Source organism: Centruroides vittatus, unplaced genomic scaffold (assembly GCF_030686945.1).
Source record: "Centruroides vittatus isolate TY-2023 unplaced genomic scaffold, ASM3068694v2 contig_1114, whole genome shotgun sequence".
Lineage (NCBI taxonomy): Eukaryota > Metazoa > Arthropoda > Arachnida > Scorpiones > Buthidae > Centruroides > Centruroides vittatus.
Genome location: NW_027120716.1, coordinates 351,843 through 371,376, shown reverse-complemented (window position 1 = coordinate 371,376; position 19,534 = coordinate 351,843). Strand labels below are relative to the sequence as shown.

Sequence of the window (19,534 nt, the reverse complement as noted above, 5' to 3'; positions counted from 1 at the left end):
TTTATAAGATTCTCTGCATATAAGATTATCCTATGATCATAACGTCGGATATAACAAATATATATCATTTTTATTTATTTAATATGAGCTAGTATATATAAAAACATTAGATAACATAAATGACTTTACTGAATTATATAGTCCTATGCATATACAAGTAGTCTTCAACCCGCCCATTCGTGCATAATACTTTGATGCTCTTAAACCGTTTTTATTACACCAAATTCGGACTTTCGTACATTTTTAGTCGACAAACAAAACTTTCTAGCTATCGTACGGTGGTGCTTTCTCCCGTTTTTTTAGCAGAAAACGTCACATCAAATTCATTTATAAAAATACATTATTATTATCTATTTTCTTTTTTAATCTTAGGTTTAAATGTTTTATATATTGCTTTAAATTACACATTTATCTGTAAAAAAAAGTAAAACTTTTCTACTTTGATTAAAGATTTTAAAACTATTGTTTAGAATGCAACTCATATTTGACTTTGGTACATATTTTTAAGAATGAATTATGTCCGAAATCGAGGATTATCTGATGCACATACACTGTTTATTATTTCTATCACTTCTACCACAAAAATATTGAATTGATATTACTTAAAACATATCTTTCATTACACTATTAGGGTCAATGTGGGTGAGATGATAAAAGAGTTCTGGAAGCTGTTTGTAAAAATAAATATTTTTAAAACAAACTTACTGAACTGGTGTTTTCTTATCATAACGAACAACATAATAACAAGCAAAATAATAGTGTTTTCCGAAAAGTAAATTAAAAATATATGTATACAATTTTCTGCTAATTCACCATCTCAACCTTAGAGGTGTGGGTTAGTTAGTGAACAGTATATTGATAATTATGCCCTCTACCACAATCTACTCTGTTATTTATGACCGATTACAAGGTAGACTAATTACTCAAGCTTCTATAGTATCATATACAAGAAACAAAAGTCGTCCTCTAAATTACGATAAACATAAGCTTGAATGAAATATTCTGCAAGTCAGAAACAGAAACATTTGATTTTTTTTTACTTATTTTTACAGTAACTGTGCGTAAACAGTACATATAGCAAGCATGACTTTCAACTACCACAATATATTAATTAATACGAGGCGTTACTTTTTAGTTTATACAGTATTATTCGTGTTCACCACCTCATCCTTATTTACACTATATTAAAACTAATAATAATTAAATGTAATAAAAGATAAGTAAATTTCACCTCATTGTAAGTTTTCTATTATGCGAAGATCATTACTCCTAATTATTTCATTAGTTTAAAGATAGACAAGTGATTAAATCGATTTATAGAACCGTTTGATAATTTAAAGTTTTAATAAGGATCGTTTTATTATATATTATCTGCGCTTCACTTAATTATCTTTTTAATAAACTAAATTGCTTTCAATAAATGAAACAATTTCATCTCGTGCTCTCTTCTATTTATACGCTTTAGTATAATATAAATTAGAATAGGAAAGAATCAGTTTGATTTATATTTTCGATTTACGTTTATAATTCACATTTGATAACATTTTATCATCAAACGTATCACAACAATGCGAAACCGAAATTATCGAATGCGATAATAAGACATCATTATGATAATCTTCATCATTATACAGAGAATTAACCTTTCTATTTAAATCATAAACGTTAATTAAATATGCCAAGTTTGTTATTAATTTTGTTTCAAATTTAGTTCGTCTTTAGAAACGTTTTCAAAAAGGAAAAAAAGAAAAAAGAAATCGAAGCAATGGATATAAAGTTTAATAGTTTAAAACTTCTTATCTATAAACTGAATTATTTTATAATAATATCAACTCAAAACATTTCGAAAAGAGATTAAAAAGTAAATTTTATTTTTCCAATGCGAATAAAAATTCTTCCTTTTTTTGTGGATGTTTTTGATTTGGATCTATATAAAAACTTTCTTAAGAGGTTTTTGTTGAATCAAATCAGGGAAGTCTTCCTTAAATCCTCTGGCCATCTTTCAAGAAGAATAAGGAAAAAAAAGTATACCCATTTTGAAAATTCTATCCATAAAATACTTCAACTAAAAGTCCTTTAGAAAATAAGATGTAAAAGCACACTGATAAATATTATAAAATTTTAATATATCCAACTCTTTTGAAGAGATTACGACGCTTCTCGAACTCTACATAAAGAGATATTTAGTTTAAATTATAAGAACAATGCATGCACGAAGATAAAAATCTCCTATCTACCTGAATTTCAGTCGACAAAATAGCGATTCCTTAACTATTCTCTCATAACTGAACTTTAAGAAAATTCTTGATAACAATAAATCCTTTAAACTGTGAGGCAGCAGCTCTGAAACTTACTTAAATTTAAGGCGGAATATCCGTTGAATTTTCAACTTCTCTTCTTACCAAACCTCATGAATGGAAACAAACTCATAAATATAAAAATAAAACGCGAGACGTGAAAAGACGAGTCGCTTTTGGAATAAAACTAAATTCTGCAGATTATGAAAATCGGAAATGCAGTTCTTCCAGAATAACAAAGGGATTTAAGAGAATCGTTAACATCGGCATCCATCCTGAACAAGAGAAAAATGGCTCAAAAGTAAAATACTGGATATAGAAATAAATAAAATCGGATTGTTTGTCTTCATAGGAAACAAAGAAGGACAATAACGATAACATATCTTTCAATAAATCTTCTAATCTTCCTTAATTCTGACTAAACAGATTGTTGTCTTTCAATAGAGATAATCCAACAAGTTAGATCCGGAGCTGCCATCATTAAGGATTTTCTTATTGATTCATTAAGTCTACAGCTCAAACATTCCAGCTTTTACTTTGATTTCCGTGAAAGAAATAGTATGATAATTTATATATGTATTTAAAACAATATTTTAAGCGGAGGAAACATTTCTGAAACTGATAAAAGAAATGTTTAATTAAATCATCTAAAACATGACTGTAATAATTTTCCATATTATGAAGCGAGGAATTAAGCCAATGCTTTTATTTATTTAGACATTTATCGCCAATTTTCGTTGCAGGTAGCGAAGAAGATTGAGAGATATGTGGTCAGTTTTTTAAATCAAATTAGTGTAGCAACAATTTAATTAGAATTTAATTTTAAATTAGAGATTATTGACTTTTTTATAGCTGTTTCATTTGACATTTATAATTATTAATTAAAGCGAAATGCGTTTAACGATCTTCTAAATATTGTATATTGATCAGATCCCGACAGAAAAATAAAATAAAATTCGAACTGAAGTTTATTGATCGTTCGACTGATATATTTAGTACTTAGATCGACTTACGAATGAACAAATGGAAATGTTAAATGTATTAAATCCAATGACCGAACAGTTAATGATCATTACTGAAAATTTTAGATCAGTACGATCTTCTGTAATAAAATAAATGTGTCTCTGTAGAAATAGACCGAATCTCTACCATAAAATTTTTGATACAGTTAAAACAAATGATTCGATAAAAATAATTCAATTTAAGCTCCAAAATTAATAAAAAAATAATAAATATAATACAAATTTCGATAGATTTAATAGGACATAAAAATATTTTCTGAAAAATTATTTAATGCACTTTATACTCATTTGAATTTTCCAACATCCAAAATGATTCTCGTGAGATTTACGAAACTCGACTTTTAATATTTTTTGCGCTATCTAAAACAATTTTTACTAGTGATAAAAATGCAAAACAATGCGATAGAAAATAAAATTTAAAGAATATTTTAGTAGATAATTACGGGAAACAAAAATACTGTTTGTATAATAAAATAAATAATTCCTTTCTATTGTAATATTTATTTTAATCTAATGATAGTAAACAATTGAATTTAAAGCGTATTATTAAGGGCAGGCTAAATTAATTTAGAGATAATCAAAATTCATGATGTAATATGAAGAAACTTTACACCGCACCTCTAAACTCGTTTCGCAGAATATAATGTCTGAAAGTTATCTTTGTGATTATGGTTTTGGTTTAATTAGAGGTATTTCTAAGTTTACCCACGATAATGACAGAGGAAAAACGTCATCTCCAAACGTGTTGACCAAAGAAAAATTGGTATAATTTGTAACGTACTATAATCATTTTTTCTTCGATTGGATCGTGTTTCCTATAAGATTCATTACAACCGGAAAAGGAGCGTATATTCCTGTCAAATTTATATATTAACAGAAACTTAAGTCTAGGATCTTGAGAAACGATTAAGAGCCTTGAGGCTAAAGACTCCCAGGCTATCCTATCGCTTATTTCGATGTGATACTCTCGATTTATTACATTTTCTCCCTTCCTTCATACGCTTGAAATTACGTATATTGATTCTGTAGACTTTGTTTATAATTCATTACACAGGTTTCCGCCCGGACCCTTTATAATTTTGGGTCACAGAGTTACAGTACCGACCATCTCTCTTGTCGGTATTTTTTCACATAACGCTATTTGTTTTGCATATACGAGGAAATTTACATGAATATTTTATATTGCTTTAAAGAAAACTAAATAAATTTTTTATTACTTGTTTTGTTTCTTATTGCTTTTTTTTATATATAAAAATTATTATGGGATTGTAAATGAATTTATTTGTGTACTATATACATACGCTTCTCTTTAGAGAAATTCCATTGGAATATTATAGATTTTACGAAAGAGAAAAATATAAAATACTCTTCTTTTTTTTACTACAATGTGAAAATGTGTCTCTATAAATTTTAGATACTTATGTCAAATATCACTTCCAAGTTGCAGATGGAAAGAATATCTAAAAATAAAAATAAAAAATAATATAATCGAAAAACAATTTTCTCTAAGCGTTATACATTATAAATTCCCATTCCATACATTACACAAAATGTATTTATAGATAATTCGATATCATTGAAATATAGCATTGACGTACTACAAAGTATTTTTAAATTATACTCTTTCAGTTATTGTACAATTTCATCATTTACATCGATTTACTATTGTCTTTTTTACATTAGATTTTATAATAGGAATATCTGGAAATCGTTCGAAAATATACCCCATTTGTACTTAAGATTTTTTTTTATCATCGAAAATCAGTAACGATCATTTTTAACAACTTTTTAAAACCAAAATAAAGTTTTAAAAGTATAAATAAATAAGAGATAATATATTGCGTATGGTAAAAAAGCATGTTTTTAGCATTAAGCCGTGTTACCTCTTCTACGTTATTTTTTTCGGTGTTTGTTTTTACTTTTTAACTTTAGTAACGATTTTCAAAATGGTCTATTGACAGTTTGGTCTTTCATTGCTTTTTTTTCCTATTCGTCGTCTCTTTTCAAGGAAAGTGTTGTTCAAAGTGTCGAAACCTTTGAATTCTCTCAATGCACCTAGCCGAGGTTTTTTTTTCCTTTTTCGAAATTTTTTTCAACGTTTCTACTTTTACTTTCTTAAAAAGTTTCAAGAAAGCTTCTATTATTTTAATAAAAATCACTCTAGAGTGAATAAAACTCGTAAAACTTACATAATTTAGTCTAACTTATATAAAAAGAGAATAAAGAATATTAACGCGGACATATTTTCAGATGTAATGAAGGAAGTTATAGAAATGATATACTGCAGTTAATTCGACCCCGTTGAAGTGGACAACTTAATTAACGATAGATTAAAGACATCGATATTTCTGGGCAGTGAAGACGGACGAAGTCTGCCATCGACATAGAACTGTTGGGATAATAATAGCGCACAAAATAAATGGCATAACAATCGTTATAAGTTCCATCGACTACTGGTCGTTAAATCATCAATCGTGAAGGAGATCGTCCTTCGAGAAGATCGCTTTAAGAAAATGCCTATTGTGCTTTATGGATGCAATATCGAATTACAAACGGGAAACTTGTTGATAATCATAATGGAACAAAGTATTGGTTTCGGATCTTAGGACAGTTTAGTGTGTAGCATAGTTTTCTATTAAAAAGTCTTAAAATATAAGAAATAATATAAAAATATTTCTGGTAAAAAAATATCCACTTTTATATAGAATAATATACGTGTTTACAACAACAGGCGACGTTATTTAATTATCTCAGTAATGTTCCATTATCTTAATGGTATGCCGCAGCTGCAACTCTCGAAAATTATAACGCATTTTTTAATTTTTATTTTTCCTATTTTATGAAAAATGTCTTATGTGTGAAATAGTTAATTACATAATGACGAATGTAGAAATAACATCGTTACGTATTTTTCTAAAATTACAAATAGCCAGTTTAATTTTTAAAAAATGGCTAAATCTTGTTCGTATCGTTTCATCGCAGGAAATGCCGAGAAAGATGACAGAAAGAAAATGAATTTTAATTAAAAACTTTTCCTAATTTGTGATAAAGTTTATACAGTATTAATTCATAACTAAGTTTATTAAAAGTTAAAATAAATAATATTAAATTTCTTGTTTGATAACTTCAGTAGCGATATTTGTGCCTGGAGCGACAGAAAATAGAAAGTAAATCGCCATGTCTTACAACCGCAAGGTGATAAAACCGACCACGAAATATAGATAAGAAACAAAGATAATAAAATTCATTTTTTCGTCTTTGTTTCCGATAAAGACATCAAAATCAAGATTACAAAGTTTCATTTTTACCTCGCGGTTTATTGTTTCTTTTAAGTTTCATCAAAAATTTTCGATAAAACTTTCCGATATGAAAAAAAAACAGAAATGGTTTTTTAAATTAATAAATACATTTTAGAATTATTTTAGAAAATTTCAATCGTCAAAAATTTATGATTATTTTACATATTTTCAGACTTTCGATTCAAAATAAAATATTCATGTCGTGTAAAGTTAATAAAGTAGGATTATCTTTATATTCTCTCGCGGTAAATGACTCATAAAATTCTTTTATTATTATTATAAATAAATATAAAATAGATATATGAAAAAATAAAGTTTATTCACTTTTCAGTTATTTTATGAATGTTAATATATAATACTTATACACGGTCTATCTGTAGATAGTTTTTCATGTTATAGACATAAAGGAGATAATTTGCGTGGGATTACGACTTTCTTATTTTTGATGTATTCGGGGATAACGTTCTGCAAAACTTGGTCGAAGATCATAAAAATTTTGATAAAAATAAACCAATCGTCAGCCGGTTTGAATTTGCTAGATAAGCGAAAACTATTTCTTTGTGAATTATTTGCTTAAAGAAAAGTCATTTTTGTGTATTTTAAAATTCCAAAATTAAGAATATTTATATATAAATAACCGTAAAAACATTAATTTTCGAAATATTATTTTATATTATTGATAAATTTGTTATATTTCTATTGATGAATATACTATATAATGGCTTCATGTAGGAAATTTACAATTAAGCTGATTCCTTTCAAATTTAATCTTTATATTTTACAAACCTACTTTAAGGGAATTTGTGTTATATAAAGACGTTAATAGCGAGAGTCTACTTGACGTTATAAAACTGTCAACTTGTTTTCAGAATGTATTAAAGTCAAAGTGCAAAACATCGCAACTTTAAGGAAAGGTCTCTGTATGTCGCTTCTACACCCACAAATAAAATAGAAAACATAAATTTTTTCGTCTGGAATACATTTCCGAAGATAAATTAAACATTTGAATAAAAATTTATTTTAAATACATTAATTTCTCATAATAATTTTGTAGTTTAATTCAAACATTCAAATTCCTACTCTTTCATTTCATCTCAGGGGAATCGATGCAGACAAGATAAAATCGTATCAATAGTCAATTTCTTAATTAAAAAACGTGTGTTAAAATTTTTATTTACTAATATTAAAATTAAAAATGGAAGATTTAGCATTCTTTTAGGGTTGCCTCGTATCTTACCGTCTTACATTTATGCCTAAAATATCCTATTATAAAATTTACGACCTTAAAATTATAGATAATGCAAATATGTATTCTATACAATTACTTGAATTTAATGCCACTAAAATATGATTAGGAAAAGAAAACATAAAGAAATGCATGTGCCCTACTTTTACTGATATAGTTTTATTTGCTGTGTACTGTGCAGTACATTTGCCTGCACCATCTGTCAACAAAATGTGTAGACAATGCAGGTAGGCCTTGTTTCGAACACGATATATACGTATTATAGTGTGATTAAATTATGTAAATAACAATACATTTTCAATAAAATAAAATGTATATTTTATAGCCGTTTTATTTGTTTTAGTTTGCAGTTTTTAAAACGTGCCAAGTTTACGTTTGTATCATACTAGTATACTGTATAGCTTATACGAATAATTAATAAATATTCTTTAACTTTTTAACTTATACAATTACTGAATAAATAATAATTAGATGGCTACCTAATTTTTATTTCGTAAGACATCTAGATTTATGTTTTACTGTATGCATCATGTCTATGCTAACAACATGACATTAAATATATTTCCAATTAAACTTACTGTGACGACTTAAATAATTATTAATTTTTTTCTTTTGAGCATATAAAAATTCGTTAAAAACAGCGAATCATTTTATTGTAACCGCCTCTAAAAAATTAAAAATATGATAAAAGTCTCCAATTATTTTAATAAATGGTTTAATGTATACGGATGCGCAAGGCATTTTCTCAAATAAAACATTTCAATGAAGTTTATATGCGTTTTGTTAACGGTTTCAACGTTAAATATTTTCGCTCGGTTGCTGAATATATTTTATTTAAACGACTTTATAACTTGCCTTTTATGTTTTTGTTTTTTTTGGGTAAACTTAATTTCATTCTGTAGTTTTTATTTAATAGTTTTCACAGTCAAGTAACTGATTTAACTGATTAGATATAGAAAAAAGACTTCCTCGGAAGAAATAAAAAAACTACAAATCTAAAAATTTGAATTAAACTATTAAATTATTATGGGAAATTCATGTATATTTTTCAGTAAATCTAAAATATCGGTTAAATTTGTTTTGTTATCTTAGCTAGAAGTAAAAGAAATTACACTCTTATATCCTAAGTTTAACAGATTTAATTTAATTTAAAAATAAAAAAAAATAGATAATAACTGTAAATATCGTTTAAATTTTTACCACTTCTATAACTTTCAATCTACTATAAATAAATAAACTGTAGTATAATAATAAATTTAATAAATAAATATAAATTGATATCTCTGATGCTATTGAAAAATTAAGGGAAAAAAATTTGATAAAAGATTGAAAAAATAGCTTAGATAGCTTCTCATAATAGCGTTTACATAGAAATAAAAACATTCGTTTGATCTTTACAAAAATCTCGATTATGATTAATTATCTTTTTCAACGTTATTGATCCATACATCTTGCAATTTTTAATAAAGCTTTCTACAGAATCTCTTAACACAAACAATGGCAGGAATATTACAGTAGGCTATTTCCTAACCTTCTTTTTAGTTGAAAACTTTCTTTTTAGTAAATTGACATTTCTGTGATATTATCCAAATATTCAGCTATGACTAGTTTGGAAATATAATGCAGTACCTTTTTTTTAATTTTCGCTAAATACGATAAATCAGTTCAATGAAAATACGATGTCATTTAATTTATTGGAAAATCAGTTTTTTCTTTATCATTAAACTAATAGATATTTATGGATTTTTATTATAAAATCCTCAACTGATGATGATAACTTTAAGAAAATCTATTTCAATAATTGCTATAATGAAAATTAGAAATTACCATGGAGTTTTGTTTTCTAATTCGATTAAAAATTCTAGAAAAATGAAGAAAAATATTAATTATTCAAGAATATAATACGGAAGAACGTAAAGGTAATACAGTAGAGCATCGATTATCCGACCACCGATTAACCGACTTATCGGTTAACCGATCGCGTTCTAGTCGGCAAATTCAAATGTCCGCTAGTGATGTAGCGCTACAATATTTGGTTATGTCTTGGCTACTTTAATATTATTTTTGTTAAATTTTTGCATGTTTTAGCTGGCAGCATTGGCTCGACCATGAAAGGGAGGCTAGTATTTAAACCAGGCCTAATACACTATACTAATAATGTATTTTTTCATACTTTTCGGTTATCCGACCAACCCCAGTCCCCAATCGATGCTCTACTGTATTACCTAAACTAACGAAGATTTAATTTCACTCTATTGAATTATATTTAAATCGAAGTTAGAACTGTAAATAAACTCCAATACGAATGAATTAGATAAGAAGTTAATTAGTGGATTGCGGTTTTTTTTATTATAATATAATTTACTTAATAATTAGAGGTTTAAACGAATTAAATCTTGCGTAAAAATCCGATTGTGAGAATTAATTGGAAATTTTTGCACCTCCATCATCAATTTCGATGTAATTCTTTTTCATTTGTTAATTAATTATTCAAAATGTTATTAGTATTTTATTGACTGAAATTTATTAATATATTTAGTAATAACAATATTTTTTTCTGAATAAACTAACCTTTCCAGTTGTTTCTTCTACAGAATCTCGTAATCCGATTTCGTCTCCGTAAAAAATTGAAACAGAACCAGGAAGCATCATGAGAAGAACAAGACTGGCCAAGGTATATTTGGAATCTAGTGTGGAAGACAAACGACTGGATTCGACGTTCCCAACATTCCAGTGAATCCAAGGTGCATTCCATTGGGTGGTTTCCTCCACCTGCTTCATCACCTGGTGACTTCTGTTGCCATCTACTTCCAGATAAACATCAATAAGATCGAAATATGGAAGGATAGCCCGTACCAATGAAGTTTCGATCCCTCCGAGATTTTGAAACGAATCGATGGAAGCCATCATTATTCTTCGTTTGTCGTCCCACATATCCAAAATTTCTCTCCATTGTCGAATGGAGCCAATGATGTCCTCAGGTTGGTCCACATGTAGATCTTCCAGATGCTTAAAATAAAATCCATCTATGCCTTTTTTCACCCAGAATTCCAATACTCGGGCCATTTCCAGTTTGACTTCGGTATGCGACCAGTTTAAATGATACCAACCTCCGAAAGTTCTATGAGGCACCGTCCATTCTTGATCTTCCTCTTCATCTTCCGATTCGAGAAGTTCTTCCTGAAAACAGAATTATGAAGTAAATTATCTGAATTTTAAATCCACATATTGCATTCAAAAATCAACCAATTTAATGACTTCTTTTTTATAAATTATGTTTTTCTTATACATTCAAAGAATAGCAAATAAATATAAATTAATTTCAAAATTTGTACATTAAATTGTCATTCAATAAAATTATTTTATTGTGACTTTTTATCTATTATAGAAAAATTGTCCAGGAAGATGGCCAAAATCCGATTTCTGATTGACATTACTATATCGAAGATAAGCCTAGCAGCTGGCAAACTGACCGAACTTTGGTCATCGAAGATAAGTTGACAGAGTTGCAGTTTCTGATAAGACTATCAATGAGTCTGAATCATAAGATAAGCCAAAGAGTTGTTTTTATTAAGAAGTTGATCAAATTTCGATATCAATAAAACAGAACTTCATGTGTACAAAACAAGTGCGAGTGTATTAAAAATCATTAAATTTAAAACTTTCAAAATCATCGCAGTTTTCATATAGATCGTGGAAGAAATCGTTCAAAAATATTCACCGTAATTACCAATCTCTTTAACAAGAGGTGAAAGTAGGGTTTCGATTTTCGTCTTTAATAAAACTTATATTTTTTACAGCAGATAATTTTACAGAGTCATTACAGTAACGTATTGCTAAAAGTACACTGCACAAGCCAAAGATTGAAGACCAATTAACCGTAAGTGATAGAGGATTACATTCTTAAGATCACCAAATGCTGTCTCTAAGCTATAAATCTCTGGATATATAGTGAAGTTACAGCTTTGATATACTGAAAACGTTATATATACTTCCTCTCTCTGTAATTATATGTGATTAAATAATTACTGGTTTTATCATTTTTAAAATTGCACATTGTAATTTTAGAAGTGAGTCGAATTCGTCTTTCTCGAAAGTAACAATTCTATAGAATTTATTGGTGAAAGGCATGCTAATTATCTCGTCAATTTGTTCTTCTCGATTCTTAACTCTCTTCTTATTTTTTACGATTTTTAAGTGTTTTAAACAGGAATTTGTCATTTTAATTTGTAAATTCTACAATTATTTTATTAAATATATATATATTTTTTTAAAAAAAATAAGAAAGATTTTATTCTCAATTTTTTTTAAAAATCCGACTTAATTTATAAAATCTATATTTTTCTTTGGTTGAAGACAGTTAAAAATTACTGATAATATTAGCAATTAAGACATGGAAGCAATGGAACGTTGGATGATTAAAGATGGAGTTGCAGTGTAGACTGACCTTTTATCAACTAATGGAACAGTTTCTCTGCATGGTGAGGATTAAGCCAGCCAAACATTGAAAGATGGTTAGTTTCCTGCTTGTTAGACAGGTGGAGTTGACTAATGGTTTGATTAATGTTGCAAACTACCGAAGTGATTATTGTCTCGTCAAACGCAATTAATGCCAGTTCTTAGAAATGTTAGTTAGTTATATATCTGATTTAGATATCGAGTCAAATTTTATCGTAATGACACCGTTTTCGTTATTAAATTGATCAATATTAAATTTCCTAGCACACTAAAGTTGCAAAAGACCATCTAACCATGAGGAAACAATTGAAACTTATCATAATTTCATGTAGATCATATCAAAATATTATCCACCATAAACTAGCGAATAGTCTCGTTATTTTAGTTTACAAATTGGAAAAAGCATAGAAATAATAGGAATAAATATATAAGAAACTTTTAAAATGACAAGTAGTTTAGTAAATATCTTAATTTTAAAAAAATTTTCTTAATACCGAACCTTCAATAACGGCCATCTCATAATAAGCCTCTAAATAACGGATATTTTTTCATGATTTTTTTTATTTTTCTACAAAATTACGTACAAAATTTCCTTCAAGCAACAGCTATTCTATTATATTCCCGTCAGTGGCCATTATTCAGAAGTTTGACTGTATATAAGTGTTAGAATTTCTGTTAGATTAGGTTAGTTTGTTATAATATTAAAACATAATGGAGTTTTATAGTAATTAAAAATTAAAGCTTTCTTTCTAAAAAATTTCTAAATTCATAGATTTATGTTTAATTAATATCAAAATAAACAAGTGAAACTGTATCTTTCTGTTAGAACAAAAAAAAAAAAAAAAAATCTATTGTAGTTTATTTACCAAAAGTTCAACAATAATTGGAAGAAAATCTACAATAATACTCCATTATGATTTTACTCTTTTACTAAAAGAGAATTTATGTATAATTCAAAAACTTGATATCTCATTCCAATTTAAATTCTCTTCTATTGAATTATCCTAATTAATCCAAAAATGATGATTAGAATAAAACAAAAAAAGAAGTATATTTTAGAAAACAAACATCCATTATACACACGTTAAGATAAATCTACATTTTATATTTGCCTTAAACCTATTCCATTATGATTATGAGGAAAATTCCATTATAGAGGAAAGCATTCTATTATTATTTTTATTTTTATCCAAATTTTTCATGTTCTCACGGCCAGGTTTTTATGATGTCTGTCTATTTTCCTTGTTTAAATGTATTTGGAAGTGAAAGCAATCGGGATTGCAAGACAGGCGTATTTACAAAGAAAATTGATTGTGTGAGACCGTCAAACAATTTTTCATTCGTTAAAAATTGTGCAAAGAATCAAATGCAATGTTTCAAGAATTTTCAATATAAAAAGATTAGTGAAATTTTTCATATTTATCTCGGACGTAATTTAATTTCACGTTTATCATAATATCTAGAAGAGGTAATTTTATACTTACGTATTTACAAATTATACATATAATAATATAACGCTTCCGTTTATTCGATAGAAACCTATGTCAAATGAGCGCTATCGATTGACTGTTTAATGTCAAAGAGAGTTTTCTTTAATATAGTTCCTTTATTATTTTGAATGGAGGATTTGTCAATGATATTATCGCTTATTCACCAAAATAAATCATATCAAGCCATTCTTATTTAATTTATTATTTTTTCTCCCTAATGATAATGTACAGTACAAATGGAAAAAGTAGATATTTAAAATAAGAAAATATATGGCTTGATAGAATTTGCGGTGATGAATAAGAAGTAATATCGTTACTTACTCCATCCATCAGATTTAAATAAAGAATAGTTAGAGAAATCTGGGATAAAGATTTCAATGTCGCATTTCACTTTATCTCATTACTCTTACAAAAATTTTCCATACATTTACAGTGTTTAATACCAAAATTTGGATTTTTTTTTATATAAAAAGCAACTATAAGTAGTGTTTTACATTCACTTAAATATAGAAAATAAATAACATCAATCTATAATACAGTATAGGAAAAAAGTCAGTAGAAGGATAATTTAAAAATCGAATTTATTTAGCATCAAGAATATATCGCAATTTATAAATTACCTTAGGTTTACAGAAAAGTAATTTAAAACAGAACATCCTCTTTTTCATCACAATGCTGGAAATTAGTCGCATTTACTGCATATAATTATCGCATTTATTCTTAATAAAATATCAAATTACTTAAAATTGAATAATTAGAAGAATAATTACGGAATGGACGTATTCTTTTCTCCCTAATATTCATATTTTGTAACAGTAACCAAATTTTTAAATATAAAAATTTACATACCAAAAAAAGAGGAAAATTTTACGGCATTACATAATAATTTTATCATATTTTTTCGTAACTTATGTATATTTTTACATCCGGGATTTACTTTTTTCTCGAAAAATTCAATTAAATTCTAAATAGGAGAGTGCGGTTAGCATATAAATATCCCATTTTTTTTCAAACTTTCTGAAAATCGAAAATGGCTTTTAAAAATTTTAAATGACTTATTAAAAGATTACTCGATGGAAAAGTATTATAAGAAAAGGAAGACATAAAGTTATTTTTATTAATGAAACCTAAATCATGTTAACAATAGGTCTATTATAAAGATAAAGCTTTAGTTCTTGGAAAAGTGGAAGTTTAGAAACTAAAAAATTAACATGCGAAAAAATATTTCTACAAATAAATACAGAGGTGAGTCTGTCTCCCAGAAGAATTTCTGCATCAGTGTCTCTATTTATATCTTCAGATGCATAGCAGTGCGTGGTTGATGTCACGTCAACCATACAAAGAAATCTGCTTTAAGTCAAATGAGAAATGAATTCATTTCTGTATTTCTCTTTATGATATATTTTTTTTCTTCTTTGCCATTCGGTAAGCTTAAATTAAGAAAATTGAATGAACCAGAAGGAAAAAGAAATGTATATATATATTAAACTGATGACAAAAGTGAACAATTGCAATTATTAAAAGAAGGAAAAAAAATATTTATTTATTAAATTATAATTAAATGCAAAAGTTATCATTTTTTGTACCAACGTATTTGTGAGTTTTACTGTTATTTATTATTATTATTATTTTATTTATACGATCATTTATTATTTTTTCTGCCTGCAAATTGTGTAAATATATCTCAACCTGTTTATCTATTATTTTTTTCCTTTGGATAATGCTCTTTTGCTGTAACTAGATTATTGAGAAAAGTGAATGGGAATTTTTTTTCCTTTTAAACTGTTAAAAAATGCTGGGGAAAAAAAGAATTTTAGCTGCTTTTACAGAATCAGCAAGATTAAAGAAAAGAAACAAAAGAAGGAAAAATCATGTGCTGACATGAAACGTTGTCCAGACACGATTCCTATTTTCTACATCGATTCGATTTCCGTTAAAAACGGCTTTCAAGCAAACTAACTATTGCCAATGTCGATTAAATTGTCCCTAGAATGTCAATTCTTCGAAACTAATACAAGAGAATCAGCGCAAAATAATTTCTATAGGCGAAGCATTAACTGAAATCTATTGATTTGAACTCTTTCATTATTTTCAACGATGAAAGAAAATATCATCAATTTTTGTTGAAATCGTATATCAGAAATGCATCTAAGTTGTATGACATGTTAATATTAAAAGAGAAATATTCGAGAATCTATGCGAAGTTAAAAAAAAGAAGAAAAACTTACAAAGTTAAGTTTATCATAGAGTAATTACCACGTGTCTACGCGCTTGCAAGACATCATTAAGGACAAACTGACAAACTTCACAAACGCAACTGGGCATGGGCAAAAGTGGCGAAGTGCACCTCGTTCGATGTAATCGTCACTATCTAGATTACAATTCGTCAAGGTTTTATTGATCAGCCATTGAAGTCCATACAAAATTTCAATACATCTAGTGGTATTTTTTTAAACAACATGCCAATTTTTGATTCATTACGCTTCAGATATGAAAGAGATTCTTATCAAATATAATCAATACCATGTATAAAATCTCAGCCTGCAATTTATTTATTTTTTTTCTAAATAAGTCTTCTAATACATAAAAATAATGATTATCAATATTAATATTTTTGATAAAATAATATAGAATTACATGTTTATTGAAGGATAAATTTTCAAAATAAAAAATAAAAATTATTTTTCAAAAGTTAAATTATAATAAATAAAATAGCAGATGATTAATTATTTAAAAAAAAATCATTTTATTTATAAATAATTCTTTGATGTATCTCAAAGCCAAAGCCACAAATTAACAGAAATTTCGTATTATTAATTTAAACCGAACTTACAAACAACTTAATATTAATATTGTATTAAATTTATGCAATTGTTAAATATCTAAAATTGTGTCCAAAAATTGTCAATAAAGTTTTCAAATATAATTCATCCATAAATATTTGACGAAAAGACATGTGTTGTGATTAGATAGAATCTTCTATAGACTATTCGAATTCTTGTATAAGTTAGATTAGATTGGATTGAATTGATGGGATTTTTATTTATAAAAATCTATCTTGACGATTTTACTTTCTCTTAATAAAAATAACATTAACTTTATAGGAGCAGGAATCACTACGGGCTCTAAGAAAAGTCTCTAATTATTCCCCTTTCGACGGCCCCGAACACGTCAAGGAGAGCATCTTCCGGGAGGACTTTCTTCGAGAAATTTGCCGTTATTTAAATGATAAATACTTGAAGAAATCCGGAAACTCCACGCGACCAGTCCGTTGACCAGATGCGAACCCACGACCAACTCCTAGAGTTCAGTGATTTTGTTCACTCCAGCACTATTTATACGAGTTAATATATCGCTACTACAACCCGGTATTATCTAGGTAATATAAATCTCTACATAAAATATTTAAATTAGATATAAAAACAAAAGTTTTTTAATTATAAGTATTTATGACAAGGATAACTAACACGCTTATACTAAAAAAATTATTATTAAAAAGCGAATATCTTAAAATATAAAACTAATATTTTATTATTATTAAAATTTTTAATTTGTTTGTTATTCCTATAATTAATGAATGGTATATTTTTGAAATTATGTGTATAAGTGTCTGCGTATTTTTCCCACTGAATATTTTTTTTTATGTTGAAGTTTATTTTGTTGAACTTTGTTTAGTTAAAATAGATATCGAATATACCTTCGAGCAGTCTCTTAAGAGAAAACCCATGATCATTTATTTATCTTTTGATCCGAAAACTCATTAATCTAATTGGTTGAATAATTTATTCTCGAATGATTTTCATATTTAACGTAAGTATATTTTTTCATGTCAAAAAGTTTCCAATATTATTAAAACGGAAAGGATAATTTAATATTAAAAAACATGTTTTAAATTTTCATTAAAATCAAATTTTTATACAGAAAATATATATATATATTTATAAACTTAACTATTTCAATACTTATACAGAAAAAATAAAAAATTTAATAAATGTTTTTTCAGAAAAAAGAATTCAATTAGATGAATCTAAATGAACAGTGACTATAAAATTTGATAAATTGATCTAAATTTTTATATATTTTGCTTTTGGGGAAAAAATTCTTTCTACATTCGATATTTAAGTTTAAAAAAAACAAACCGTGAAGTGTTTTTTAAATAAGTATAGGCAAAATGAGTTCATTTTAAAGAAGTTCGCGTGAGCAATCAATTACTGTTTCTGTGTTGTATATTTTATGGAGTGTAAACGTCGTTTCAATTAACGATGTGTGAAGAGAAGAAAATTGACCACAAGGCATCAGTCGACCGTTATGAAGAATCTTCCAACCGTCGCCTTTACCAAGCTGCTTAGTTCCGAGACTAAAACTTCTTATTTCCACCTTTACCGTGTCAACTAACTTCTGGAACTTTGCCAAAGTCATTCGAATGTCACAGCTGATCGTGACGCATCACGATCACGATCAGCTTTAGGCTTTATTTTTCTGTATAAGACGTCATTTTACAAACCACAACAACTTTACTTCTCGCTCGATTTTGAATAGATTTTTTTTAATAGATTTAATTCCAAAATCTCTTCCTTATTTTTTCAAATTTGAAAAAACTCATTTTTTTATTTTTAAATTTATATTTTAAATTCAAATGTATTCTATAGAAAAATTTAAGGAAAAAAACTAATTCGAAAGAGCAAAATAAATTAAAAACTAAAGATTATATTGATTTATTCAAAAGAATTATTATAAATAATAATATTATTAGTAATATATATATATATATATACGTATGCTTTGAATTATCATTAGAGTATTGAGCCCATAAAACTGATTTAAAATAATAAGTAACTAAATATGAATTTTATATTTCATACAATGCAACATTTTAACAAATGAGAAATATCTAAAATGATGTTATTCACGGAATATCAAATACGTTTTTAAAATTTATAAAACTAATCACTGTTGTACTGTTTGTATGGTGTACTAATTGTTATTTCACGTATGTTTCAAACGTAGTTAAAGTTTTCTATCGGATAACACCTGATTTTTTCTCATAAATAAATAAATAAATAAAAGTAAGGAGATAATGCTCGAAAGAACATTTGGCTTAAGAAGAGAGAAATATTTAAAAAGTCGCCATCATACGAAAATCAATAACTTTAATTATTGATTGAAGAATATTGATTCTTCAGAGAAGTTAAAAGCTTCCTGCTCAAATTTCGCTAATAATATATTTTTTCGGAATAAATCTTATTTACTTTGTTTTTTTTAAAATTTAAATAGACGAACTATCAATGAAAAAAAACAGATCTTGTCATCATTATTCAATTTATATAACTGGAAAGAATACGTTGCATTTTGCATTAATTATTAATAATACTAAATATTAATATTTGTACCGCATATAATTATTAATAAACATTTTTAACACTTTATTTTTTTGTAAAATTTCGTCTTTGGTACATACTGAATTTAAATAGTTGAATGTATAGTAGAGATGAAATATTCATGGAAATATACCGAAGTCGTCTTCTATACAGCTGTCAACGAGAAGATTAAAAAAAAATCTTTTCAGTATTTCTGATTTTAGTTTTCTACAGTATTATGTATCGATTACTCTAACATTTATATTATATACAACTACTTTAATATATTACGATTACTCTTTAGTATGCGTCGTAGACTGGTTTCGCATTGCGTAATGGACTGATCGTATAATTCGCCACATTAG

General features: G+C 26.9%; 1 protein-coding gene across 1 annotated transcript in view; it reads right to left on the bottom strand.

Annotated features, from left to right (window-relative positions):
* The window catches only part of LOC136977530 (amino acid transporter heavy chain SLC3A1-like), a 67,561-nt gene that overhangs the window by 6,331 nt on the left and 41,696 nt on the right, over positions 1–19,534 (bottom strand). The window contains exon 3 of the mRNA XM_067273028.1: positions 10,436–11,044. Within this exon, the coding sequence (XP_067129129.1) occupies positions 10,436–11,044 (609 nt within the window). The remainder of the gene's footprint in view (positions 1–10,435; positions 11,045–19,534) is intronic.